Source organism: Equus caballus, chromosome 7, assembly GCF_041296265.1.
Source record: "Equus caballus isolate H_3958 breed thoroughbred chromosome 7, TB-T2T, whole genome shotgun sequence".
In the NCBI taxonomy this organism is placed as follows: Eukaryota; Metazoa; Chordata; class Mammalia; order Perissodactyla; family Equidae; genus Equus; species Equus caballus.
Genome location: NC_091690.1, coordinates 88252363 through 88265706, shown reverse-complemented (window position 1 = coordinate 88265706; position 13344 = coordinate 88252363). Strand labels below are relative to the sequence as shown.

The 13344-nt window shown below is 51.5% G+C and overlaps 1 protein-coding gene across 1 annotated transcript in view; it reads right to left on the bottom strand.

Moving 5' to 3' along the window:
* OTOG (otogelin) overlaps positions 1-13344 on the bottom strand; it is a 95007-nt gene that overhangs the window by 68075 nt on the left and 13588 nt on the right. The window contains exons 15-21 of the mRNA XM_003365430.4: positions 7910-8042; positions 6844-7021; positions 4954-5078; positions 3848-4060; positions 2323-2515; positions 1358-1432; positions 1038-1081 (exon numbers count right to left, since the gene is read on the bottom strand). Of these exons, the coding sequence (XP_003365478.3) occupies positions 1038-1081; positions 1358-1432; positions 2323-2515; positions 3848-4060; positions 4954-5078; positions 6844-7021; positions 7910-8042 (961 nt within the window). The remainder of the gene's footprint in view (positions 1-1037; positions 1082-1357; positions 1433-2322; positions 2516-3847; positions 4061-4953; positions 5079-6843; positions 7022-7909; positions 8043-13344) is intronic.

Genomic DNA, 13344 nt, shown 5'->3' with positions numbered 1-13344 from the left:
GCAAACCCTACAGCAATCACCCCCTTATCCGCGGTTTTGCTTTCATCATCCGCGGTTTGGCCATCCAGGGTTAACTGAAACCGCGGAGAGTGGAGGGCACATTCATACCTGTGTGAGTGAGGTTTGTTCAGAAAGATCGATACAAGGAGCTGAGTTCTATGCCCAGCTGGAGATGGAGCAGAAAGGAATAGCACAGGAGAGGAAACGAAAGTCCCAAAGAAGCGGAAATCTGAAGCCACAAGCTACAAAAAGAAAACCACCCTTAGGAATATATATATGGATCATGGGGCGAATGTAGGAATCTGAGTTATATACAAAAGAGGAAGTGAAGGCTCAGAGGGAGAGGTGAAGTGAGGTACCCAGGGCTGCACAGCTAGTGAGGGCTGGGCAGGATTTGAACCCAGGGCTGCCTGACTCTGGAGGCCCTGTTCTTTGCCACCTGCATATGATTATTCTCCCACCCTCTCTGTGCCACTCCCTGTCCTTAGTGGCCTCTCCCACCCCAGGAGGCCCTCCCTGAAGGCTCCAGCCTCCTGCTCTACCACCTCCAAGCCCCTCACAGGCTGACCCAGCACCCTGCCAGCCCACCCCCACCTCCACTGCCTGGGAGAGTCTTAAAGGCCCGCCCGTGCTCCCCATCTCCGTGACCCCACGTCCAGCGCTGCGCCAGTAGAGAGTCAACCTCAGGAGACATGTGACGGCTCAGATCAAGGAAAACCAGGACCCAGGGGAGGCCAAGCGACTGTCCAGACACCCTTGCTGGTTGCCCCTGCGGGAGACAGTCTCAGCCTCTCCTCAAGAAGCAGGAGGGACAGCCACAAGGGTGAGGCAGAGGTTGGGACAGGATTTCTGGGTGCCACCCTCCAAGATGGAGCCTTTCCCGAGAGAGAAAGGAATACAGAAGGCTCAGCGTGAGGCATGATGCGGGTGAGCTCTCCCCGTCCTGGTCTGTCCTCAAGTTCCCCCCTCACCTCTCCGTATCCCCACTACCATGGGGGAGCCCCCAGAAGAGCCCATCCCCTTCCAGCCACCCTTACCTGGGGCTCTGCTATCACAGCTCATGACTCCATCTCTGCAGTGGCTGCAAAAAGAGAGAGAGAGGGTGGCACCAGGGTTAGCCGACCCAGTCACTGCAGAGCCCAGACACGGAACCCCGGTCACTGCAGAACCCGGCGTCCCCGAGTCGCTGCACTCAGAGCACTGCAGGGTTCAGACAAATACCCCCACTTCTGTCCCTGGTCCCCGCACAGAGGCAGGGGTGGGTGTCGTTTCATGGAAAGTCCCGCTCAGCTGCATTTTCTTCAGTCAGCAACGTCCAGTTAGAGAGGACAATAATGTTGTTACCTAGGGAGCTCACCAGTGGCCCAGAGATGGGATGTCGCTGTCTCCAGGGGGGTAGTCCACTCCTTGGAAGTGGCAGGAACACTGGTTCCTATAAAGCCCGGGGAACAGAGAAAGGTGAACTCAGAAGCTGGGGCAGGGACTGCCAAGGACAGGGACCCCACCCCTCAGCCAGCCAGGCGCATAAGGACACAGAGAGAAGTAACAGCAACTACTCTGACATGTGACACTTCTCTATGGAGTGAGGAAGCCAGCGTGGCACCGGGACAGAGGTCAGGGCTGAGTCCCAGATTCGGGGGCCAGCCACCAAGCTTAGACAAGAACATGCCCACAGCCCGGCCTCGGGACTGTCCCCTCGTCACCTCTGCTGGGAGCACTCTTCCCTCAGGTCTCTGCTCAAATGTCACCTCATCAGAAAGGCCTTCCTTCCAGCTCACCTCATATGACACAACAGTAGCCCCTCCCCGCCCCCAGGATCCCCTGTCCTCACGCTGCTCTATTTGGCTTTGTGGCTCTTGTTCTCACCAGACCCCTCAAGTGTCTATCTTATTATCTTATTATCTGCCTTATCTTATTATCTGGCTTATTATCTGCCTCTCCACCTAGAAGGGGAGCTCCCCAGGACAGGATTCTGTTTTGCTTGTTGCTGAACTCCCAGGGCCTGGAAATATCTGGAACTTAGTGAAAAGTCAATAAATATTTGTGGCAGAAGAGGGAGATGAGGGGAGAGACGGTACTGGCCCTGTGGGGTTGTTCCGTCTTGTGGGCAAGCCGGCTGGAGTGGCCTGAAGAACCAGAGTGGAGGCAAGAGGCCTGGGAGTGGGGAGGGGTCCAGAGGAGGGAGCCCACCCATGAAGGTCTGCCCTGCGACCGTGAGATGAAGTAGGGACAGGAGAGGCCCAGGCAGGCTCCCGTCTCCGGTGCCTTGGAGACCCCCAGCCTCCTCATCACCTCACACAGGGGTCAAGACAGCCCGCTCACCTGGGGACACAGAGGTCAGTGTGGGTATCCAGATAGGTGTCCGGTGGGCAGGCACAGCCCTCCACACACTCGTCCCTGCTGAGGTCACTGCCACCATCAACCCCACAGGCCTCAGGGCTGGCCAGGTCCTGGCAGGTTTGTCCACACAGGGCCACGCAGGGGCTATATTCCTTGGTGGCCTCACAGGACAGTGCTGTAGTAGGAAATGGAACTGTGCTTTGTCTCCCTTGTCCCCACAACCGTGTGGGGTGGGGTCATCATCCTGATGAGGAAAACTGAGAACCAGAGAGGTTAAAACACTTGCCCAAGGTCACATGGCAGGTCAAGGTCAGAGTTGGGATTTGAACCCAGGTCTGACCTTAGCATCCCGCTGTCCCCACTAAACCAGATGGCAGAGTGGCAAGAGTGGGACCAACCTCCCAAGTTCAGCCTGGCTCCTGCCATTGGTGTTTCTTTTTCTGCAGGGCATTCCTTTGAGGTAGTGATATTGGGGGAGGGGTGGAGGTCACTGCCCCCTGACAGCCCTACACCCACCCCATCACTCTCACAAACACCTGTACACGCACAGGTGTGCATTACACACCCTTCTGCACCTCTCACCTCTATGGCTATAACACACGCGGGCTGTGAAGATCAATTGTGCCCCGTCTAGCAGCCTCTCGGGGGCCTTCTGTCCAAAGACTCAGAGCTGCCCTCTTCTCACCTGGCCACGCCCCCTCCCCAGGGTCTCCCACACCCAGTCAGAGGCAGCAGATCCGCTGAGTCTGTCAAGCTCAGTTGTTCTCACCTAGGCTGCACGTCAAAGCTACCTGGGAGCTTTTAAAGATGCTGATATCCGGCCCCCACTGCCAGACATGTTGCTTTCATTGATACTGGATGTGACCGGATATGGATGTTTTTTAAAAGTTCCCATGGTGAGTCCAACATGCAGCCAGGGTTAAGAACCACTGGTCTTGTCCAATCACCTCTGGAGAAACTTTGACTCAGAAAGGGGCAGGGCCTTGCCAGGGACACACAGCAATTACCTGGAAGGCTGCAGACCTCCTGACACCCAGTACTGTGCCTCTTCCATTTATCTAACAAACATTTGCTAAAAGCTTACTGAGAGTGGGGCCCTGTGCTCGAGCTGGGGGCACAGAGACAACTAAGACGTGGGGAGGGGCGTGGCCTGGGGTGGAGTGGGCCCCATGCACCTGAGGGCCACGGGAGCCAGCGATCCTGAGGAAGCTCACTGTGGCTGCAATGAGAAGAGGCTGTAGGGAAGCCTACTCGGTAGCTCTGACAAGGGGGTGGCCATGGAGGTGGTGAGAAGCTGGTGACTTTGGGATTGACAGGACTGGTGATGGACTGAAGGTGAGGGTAAGAGAGAAGCAGTCACATGTCACACATCCCAGGAGGAGAAACAGTTTGTGAGGAGGGGTGCCAGGTTGAAGGAGACTGTGGGATGGCCTGGGGTTGGCGGGGAGCAGTGCACGGAGGGGGCAGGTGGACTCGGGGCTGGGGCTTGGGCAGGCCGGGCACTCACCACAGGCGGGCAGGCGCGCACGGAAGGGCACAGGGAGCCCATGGCGCCGGCACAGGCGGGCATAGTGGGCCAGCGTGGCACACAGACAGGGCTGCCCGCAGCGGCAGGCGTCCCGGCGGCACTGCTCGAAGTAGGGCACAGGGCTCAGGTAGGTGGCGCAGGGCGCAAACAGCTCGCCCGTGAGCACGCTGCAGGACTGCACCGCATAGGAGGCTGGAGGCAGGACAGGGGTCGGGGCACATGTCTGGTTTGCTGGTGCCCCAGGCCCCAGCCTCTTCCTCCCTCCCGAGAGCTCAGGGGTCTGTGTGGGTGGGAGTGTGTGTGCGCGTGTGTGTACGTATGTACATGTGCACATGCATTCACGCAATGCATTCCACCTTGTGCCACCAAGAACCCATATTGATGGAAGGAGACACAGGAGTGCACAGACAGACAGAAATCCCTGCCAGCATGGAGCTTACACTCTGGTCGGAGGAGAGCATCACCAAACAATTCAGAGAGTAAATAAGAAGGTGAAGACTCTAAGAAGAGAGAGAAGGCTAGGAAGGATAGGGAGTGTGAGGTGGGGCAGGAAGGACAATTGTGACTTTAAATCAGGTGGTCAGGAGGCCTCAGTGGGTGGATGATGCTTGAGCAAAAACTTGAAAGAGGTGAGGGAATGAGGCACGTGTTTATGAGGGAACAGCATTCTAGGCGGAGGGAACAGCAAGTGCAAAGCCTGGAGAAGAGAGCAGAACTGGCCGTGTAGGAGGAACGGCAAGGATGCCAGTGGGGCTGGAGCATGGTGAGGGGCAGAGGAGGAGGAGGCAAGCTAAAGGGATGGGCAGAGAGTGGAGGGCCTGGGGGTCCACTGTGAGGACATGGACTTTTGCCCTGAGGTGGGGGAGCCAGTACAAACGTGTGTGACAAATGTGACAGTGCTAGACTGTGAGGGTTCTCATGTGCCTAACCCTCCCCAGAAGGGGACTCCAGTCTCCTCCCTGCAGCTCCCCCTTTTCTGATCACTCCAACCCCATCTGACCAGCATCCTCATGCCCAGGGTTCCCATCCCCTCTCCCAAACCAGTCCCACCCACTTCCTCCCCTCTCCCCCTCCCGCCACCTCACCGGCTTGCAGGTGCACATCACAGGGGTCCAGTGAGGAGCCAGAGACCAGCGGCGAGCAGGCAGACAATGTTTTCCAAGAATTGCCAAAGAGTTGTGCAGTGCTCTCCGGCACACCCACTGGGGACCTGAAGCCATGGCACAGCCACATTCACACACTTGCTGGTGTGGACCCAGGCAAACATACAGCACACACCCAGGTAAGTACTACTTAGTCATGTACACACACACACACACACACACACAAAGCCCAAGCACGAGCACACACCTCAGAGGCACACACGCACCCACTCAAATATCTAACAGACATAGGCCCACATACACCACTTGCACAAACCCTCAACACACACACACACACACACACAGAACAAATATATGCCAGACATGCAAACAGCCAAGGGGGTGTAGCCAGTCACATTCAAACACATACAATTATGGATGTGCGCATGTGCGCACGCGCGCGCACACACACACACACACACACACACACACACACACACACACACACGACATTTAACAGGTTCCGAAGGGGTATAAAATGGGCTTGGGGGCACACTGTGCCCTGCCTTCACCATCCACCCCCAGCTCTTCATGTCAGAATGAGAGAAACAGGGATACCATGAACCAAGTTTCGCTGGGTAAAGACTTCCTCCTCCCTTCTCCACCGGCAGTTCCTGAAAACTCCTTTGCCCTGTCTTTCTCTCTAGGTAGGACGTAGTCACAGAGGGGCAATAAAGGGAGGAAGGGGGAGAAGCATGTTTCCAAGACATCACCAGTCTCCAAGAGCCACCAAACCTAAGTGTAGATGGTAGAATGGAGAGAGATTACGGCACCCATGGAGGGTGGGGGGCGGGCTAACCCGCATTACTGCTCCAGGGAGCAGTCGGTTACACAGAGCAATATTTTCCCCCTGAGTTCACATTTAGGAGGGTGGCAAGCAGCCCACACACTAAACCAAGTCCTGCCCCCACCATTTGGGCCAGCTGCCCTGACATCAGCCCCACCAGGCAAGACACAGCAGAATGCTCCATTTAAAAATGTGCACGCATTGAAAGCTCTCAGCTTTTTCTCGTTCTTGTTTTTCTGACCAAATCTGAATTCTCATATCTGGCTCAAGAAGGTCTCTCCTGTTTCCTTCTGCATCATCTAATTTACGTAACTCGAAGGACTGGCCAGAACCTCCAGCCTTCAAGATGAACCCTTTGTTCTCCTTTCTGGAAGGTGGGACTCTTGTCCCCTCCCAAGTTCCTAAACTGTGTCCACGCCCAGACAGTCTTCCTCTCAACTCTCTGTCAGCCCGAGGGGATAGCCTTCCCCTGAATATTGGGAGGTTTGCAGGTGCAAACCTCAAGCACCAGGCAGGAAAGGTACGCGGGTGGACTGGCCCTGTGGGACAAAAAGAAGGAATCTGGGCATCACTGGCTCACTGGGGGTTTACACTCGCCCAAAGGTGTTCACAGTCAATTAAAACAAAGAAAACCACGAGCCAAATCAAATCCAGCTTGAGGACCACCAATTGTAAGACCTCACTATAAAACAGCATTTCTGAAGGTATGGTCCACAGACCTCACATACTAGAATCTCAGTGGTGCTTATTAAAAATGAGATTCTCGGGCTCCACCCTAAATCAGATTGAGGGGTGGAACCCAGGAATCAGCATTTCAACCAGCTGCTCCCCAGGTGAGTCTACACAGAGAAGACTCTGAACACTGCCTTGAAGAAACATACTTAGAGTTAAACGTAGAGGAATAAATACTCAACACTGCACGTCAGGCACCGCGAGAACTCAGGGAAATTTGGGAAAGAAGCTTTCAGGTAGCGCCTTCGGAAGCTCGGCCCTAAGGGGCTTCCTTCCCCCCTCCTTCGGGTTCCGGGGCAGGGGGGGGCACGTACAGGAAGTCGTCCTGCGTGTTGCCGTTGAAGGTGCCGCAGAGGCCCACTGTGTCCTCCACCCATCGCTGGTCCACCTGCAGGTACAGCCGCAATCCTTCCCGGTCGTAGAGCACCTGCACACCCACGTTGGTCCTCACCCGCAGGAACACGGAGGACAGCCTCCGGATCTCAAAGGCGTCTGGGCACAGAACCGGAAGGGGGATGTCGGAAGTTTCGCCAACGGGCACCACACCCACCGCCTCCACCTGCGTGACCCACTCCCACCCCCATACCTACCCAGACCAGTCTTTGCACATGGCCAAGCCCTGCCAAGTGGCTGGTTTGGGGAGCCGTGAGGAAACTCTGTTCAATGATGAAATCAGGACCCAGGGATTATCTACCATGGCAGCCCCAGCTGAGACATATCTTGTAGCATCAAGTGCCAGTTAAAGCTTTGCTTCCCTAAGGAACTGTTTCTTTCTCTAGCAAAGGAGATTCTGTAACTGCCCGTTCTTTTCACAATGGCCACCAGGATGCTCACAATATGATTTATATTCAATTATAGCGATTTTAAATTTTAGATTCAATTGTAGTGCATTTTACAGCCTTTGTGGCTTGCTTGTCTTTGGCCTCTTTATACCCCTTTCTCCCCCATTCCTTTCAATCTTGAGCCTATGTTCTTTATTTTTTATTTTCTCTGGTGCCATTTTATTTCTCAATAGTTTTGCCATTTTTGTTATTAGATGTGCTTCCTACGATCTACCACAAATCCCTTTTGGAATCAGACAGGATAATAAGTAATTAATAAAAGAATAGTGAGAGTAGGGATGGAAAACAGCTCCATTCGTATCCTAATGTTAGGAGATGCCATCATACTTCTATGAAGCCTATTGTCATGGAGTGGGGACAAAGACCATTTTATGAGTCCAGAGTCCACTTTCCTGGGACCAGGGTGCCCCCTGGCCTGATTCACCCAGTACTGGAATGTGAGCCCTTGTCCATGTGGCAGTGCCTCTGGCCAGTGGAGCCTGGAAGAAGAGGCCTAGGCAGCCAACTCCGAGCTAGCTGTTGTCCACCAAAGCCTTACCATCCATGTAGGGTGGGGTGACCTTGTACTGGTCAAAGAGAAGGACATCCCCCGCTTGGGTCAGGGTCACCTGCCTCCGAGGGTCCTGATGCAGAATCACTGACACTGACTGGACACAGACTCCATCCCGGTTCTGGAGAGAGAGAGGAAGGCCAATGGGGCAGGGTCAGTCTGTTTGTCCTGCTGGTCCCAACAGAGCCCTCCGGGAGCAGGGAGTCTAGGGCAGTTTGAGGCCAGGGGTAGGCTCCTCATAGTAACAGAGCCCCAAAGGACACCAGGGGTCCTCTAACCAAATGCCCTCATCTGAGGAATGGGAAGGCAGGGGCTCAGACTGGAGAAGGTTAGTGGCAGAGCTGGGATAATGCAAATAGCAATGACAGTCAGCTCTCAGTCTCTGCTCTGCTCTATGATGCAGAGAAGAGATGGACCCTGGATGGCCCAGGGGCTAGCCTCAGAAACAATGGCCTCCCCACTCGACTGCAATCCAGGACTTTAATTTCATCCATTTATGGGTGTTTATATAGCACTTTCCCATAGAGTATCATACTCCACTCAGAGGCAGGCAGGAAATGGGCTAATATTCTCTGGGCCTCAGGTTCTCATCTTTGAAATGGGTACCACACACTGGGCCCATTCAAACCTCCCTTCCACAGGAAGACATCCACCCAATCATACAGTGATGACATGACAGATAGAGTCCCTGCCCTCATGGAAAGTACGTATTCGTGTGGGACACAGATATTAAACAAGTAGTTACAAAGGAGGTTATTTAATTATTATTGTGATCAATGCTGCAAATAGGTATAGGGTGCTAGGAAAGCATATAGCAAAGGAACCAAACTTAGTCTGCAGAGGTAGGAAAGAGCATCCTAGGGAAAGATAATAATGTAAAAATAATCACAACAATAATAAAACTCAATAATACTATAATTTATTATAATAACAGCTAACTTCAGTAGAGTTACTATGTTCAGGCACTGTTCTAATCTTTTTATATATACTTACTCACTTAATCCTCATAGTAGTCCTATTCAGTAAGTACTAGTAACATTCCCACTGTGCAGATCAGAGGCATGGGGAAAAAGTGACATTTGAGCTGAGGTCTGAAGGGTGCAGAGAAGCTAGCTGGGCAAAGGGAGATGGGGAGGAGGGAAACTTCCAGGCAGAGGGAGGAGCCTGTACAAAATTCCCTGACACAAGAAGGCACCGAATGCATTCAAGGACATCAAAGAAGACCAGAGCGGGCAGAGCCCACTGGGCAAAGTGGTTTAAGATAAGGTTCAAGGGGTAGTTAGGGGCCGGCCTTAGGCTGAGCTTTGTAGTATTTTTGGACTTTATCCAAAGTCCAAAGACAACTACAGAAAATGTAACAGGAAAGGGATACAATCAAGCAGTGACATGAAATGATCAAGGCTTGAAACTTTTCAGAAAGACATTGTGCAACAAGCTACAACCTTCCTTCCAAGTTCCCTCCCAAGGGGACAGAAAATCCCCGAAGAGCTCAAAATTATTGTGTCTAAAATATCACCTCCTTTGTCAAACCCGCTTATCCTCCGGTCCCCTCTGAACATGTCACTGGTGCAGGAAGAAAGCCTGTGCACCCTTTAGTTAAAGTCTGGGGTTCAAGTTCTGATGTCACCGAAAGCTCTGAGACCTTGAAGAGCTCACTTCATTTATCCAAACCTCAGTTCTCTCCTCTGCAAAATAGAGATACAGCAATACTTGGTTGCTCTACCTGGTTTGACATAGATAAGCAAATGTGCCTGAAATACTTTGGAGCTTGCATTTGTCAAAGCTCAGAGAGCTTTACAGCATAAAGAATGAATCTTAATGTATGCAATTTAAAAAAATCTTGTAGGAGGTCAGGGGATCCCAGGATGGAATGCTGACTGTGACAAAAGAATCTAACGGTGTTATAAACATATGGAACAACCTCACTGAAAGGGTGCAGGGAGTGGCATTGACCTAAGTAACTTTGGAAATAAGTGGGCTTACACAGTGCATAAGCACTGTACTCTAGTTGATGAAGTTATTTCCCCTGGAGACATGGGACAATAATTCTGATACTCCTGTACATATATACTGGAAATGAGCAGTTAGATAAATACATGGCAGAAGGTGGAAGCCAGATTTCTGCCTGTTGGAGTGGGTATTTACAGATAAGCAAGGAGAGGAGGCTAGAATGATCCATATGGTAATGGATTGGAGTTGGCACATCAATGTGAATTCATGTTTAGCACATACAGATAGAGGGGAATATTTATAGAAATGTGGATGGATATACATTGATTATATAAGGATATACATAGGTTATACATGTGTTTCCTTTCTCTGTCAGCTGAGAGGGCCTAAAAGAAATGATACCCAGGTAGCCATGAGCACACCTAGTGCCCCAGATCTTGGTTTCTAATGCCATTCCCCAATAAAAGGAAACAAGAGAGCCTGGTAATATTTTTGCTGAAATGGCTGATTCTAGGAATGGGACAGGAAATATACAAGATGAGCCTGGTGCATCTTGTAGGACCACAAAGTAAAAAAGTACACGCACACACAATGATGGGGGCATGTCAAAGGGACAAGGAGCCAACCAAAAGACTGCCCAATAGCCAAGCTGGAATACTTTGAGTAAGAAAATAAAGAAGTATTGGATTATTATCCAAAGTATAAAATAAATATCCATGTGTCCATGCTGATAAAAATAGATGATTGAAAAAATATGTGAGGGAGAAAAAAACAAATCTCCTATGCAGAAAATATTCCGAATAATTTCTGTAGATTCTCTGCCTTCGAGGAGAGGGAACATAACTCCCCACTCTCTAAGTGTGAGCTACACACAGGGACTTCCTTTCACAGAGCACAGGATGGAAGGGGGGAAAGGAGTAACTTTCCAGTAGAGAGCCCCGACAAACACGACCTCAGCCAGGTGACTAAGGTCAACATCAACAGTGGTAAACCACGTTGCTTGTATGTACCCTTGATAAGATGCAATGAAAATGTCACTTTACCTCTGATAGTCCTCCCCAAAAACCACAACGCTACTCTAACCATGAGAAAATCATACAAATTCCAATAGAGGGGGATTCTGCAAAATGCCTGACAGTACTCCTCAAAACTTTCAAGGTCATCATAGATAAAGTCTGAGGAACTGTGACAGCCAAGAAGAGCCTGAGGAGACACGATATCTCAATGTAATGTGGTTTCCTGGAGCAGAAAAACGACGTGAGTTTAAAAAAAGGAAAAGAAAATCTGAATAAGGTATGGACTTAGTTAATATTGGTTTACTATTTGAAACAAATGTACCATACTAATGTATCATGTTTAATAACAGGGAAAACTGGGTGTGGGGTATACGGGAACTCTATAGACTATCTTTGCATTTTTCTGTAAAACCTAAAGCTGTTCTAAAAAATAAAGGCTACTTAAGAAATACTTTGAAGGCTGTAAACACTACACTGATTCTGGGGTGGGTGTATCAGGAGGCTGGGACAGGCTTCCCGGACAACATCCAACCTTGGGTCCGGCTCAGCTCTGCCTCCTGCTGGCCGTGGGTTCAGGAAGGCCCCAACCCTCTGCAGGCCTGTCTCATCATATTTAAAATGGGGAGAATAATAACAACTACCACGCGAGGATATCTTGAGCCTTAAACTAGAGGTTGTATGCAAAAGTGATCAGTCAACGTTCAAAGCACTGTGCAAGCATTTCATCATCCTCCTCCTGTCTGTTAATGTCCTCACCCACCCCATTCTGTTCACCCAGGATTGAAACCACAACTTCATCTTTGACTCTTTCTGCTTCTCTCCCACACACTCTCCACTTTACCAGCCACAGTTAGTCAGCTGCCAAATCCTTCTGCTTTTGCCTTAATGCATTCTAGAACATTCCAACCTCACTGCTTTTCTCATATGATCTAATCCTCCTCGAGTGCCTGTCCTCTCTATCCTCAAACATGCATTTCTTACTTCTATTTATCTTTTTAGGCCCACTTTTTAGGTCACTCAGCTCCAATGCCACCTCTACCATGAGGCTTTCCCTGAGTCTTTCTTCCGACCTGTAGGAATATTTCTTCCTCCACAGAACACCCCACTTACAGCACTGATCACGTTGTGTCGTATACTGAACAGCCGACCTGAGGACATGACTGACTCCCCCATCAGGCTGTGAGCCCTAGGGACCGGGGTCTGATTCGTCTGTGTAACCCTCACCGTGCTCCACACAGGGCTGGCACAAAGCTGGCCCTCCTTCGGTTCAACAGCTTGGATGAAGTCACAAGGAGGAGACCTGGCTCGCAGTATCGAGAGGCGCAGTCCAGCAGCGTGCAGGTTACCTCAGGCCGAGGCTGGCCGGCCACCATCAGGAACGTGGTAGAGAGGGTGCTGGGTAAGGGACCCCTCAGGTATTCTAAGACTCAGGATGCGGTGAGCAGGAAGGAGCCCAGCGGGGCTGTCTCTCTCTGCTTTGCCTTTTCTTTTGCCACCCTCAGATGTGACAGGAGTGACCTGACTTTTGAGGATAAGTATTCTCCTGACTCAGAGAACAGTCAAGGGCAGGGCCAGGCTATTCTCTGGCAGAGAGAGGGGAGGGGGTCACTGAGGCCTAAAGAGGAAGAAAGCCCAGCCCCCAACCTTTTCCACAGCCCAGCCCGGGTTCCCAGGGCCAGGGAGGGCACCTCCAGCGGATGTCTGCTCCCACTCAGGACCCTCAGTGCTGGGGTCTGGAGAAGGCCAGGGAGGTGGGATTGGGGGGCGGTTGCCTTGACTGTGGGGGTGAACCTTTGCTCTGTTATGAGAGTGGAGCTTGAGTGCAGCCCAGACCAGGGCTTGTGGGTCAGCTCAGCACGGGCAACTCAGGGGCAATGCAGTCACCACTGAGAGACAAACCGACCCACATCTACGCTAGACCTGCAAGGTGGCCATTTTCTCGTTATGTTCACAAGTGGCTGACACAAGTCAGGGGTCACCTCCTCTAGGAAGCCTTTCCTGATCCACCCCCTCCTCCTGCCTGACGCCCGACTAAAACAAGCAGAAGTTCCCCCATGGAGATCTACCGGTACTTTCCACGTTGTCACAACTCCTATAACACAGTGGGTTATGGGGTCACTTGTCTGCCTCACCCACTAAACTGTAAGGCCGAGGAGAGCAGAGCCAGGTCTAGTTTATCACCAAGTCTCCAAGACCCACATAGCTTCTGGCACAAACAGATGTTCAGTGTTTGCTGAATGAATGAATGAATGAATACAGAGATGTTGAAGGTACAGTCCAAGGAAGCAGAGCAGATTAAGTTGAATTAGACCCATTTTAGAGATTTTTTAAACACTGAGGCCCAGGAAAGTGAGTGACTCTTAGCCAGCAGATGTTCTAGAGCCAGAACCCAGACTCTCGGCGCCTGTCTCTGCCCAGAGAGAAGAGACAGCAGGGTGAGTGGGCTGAGGAAAGACC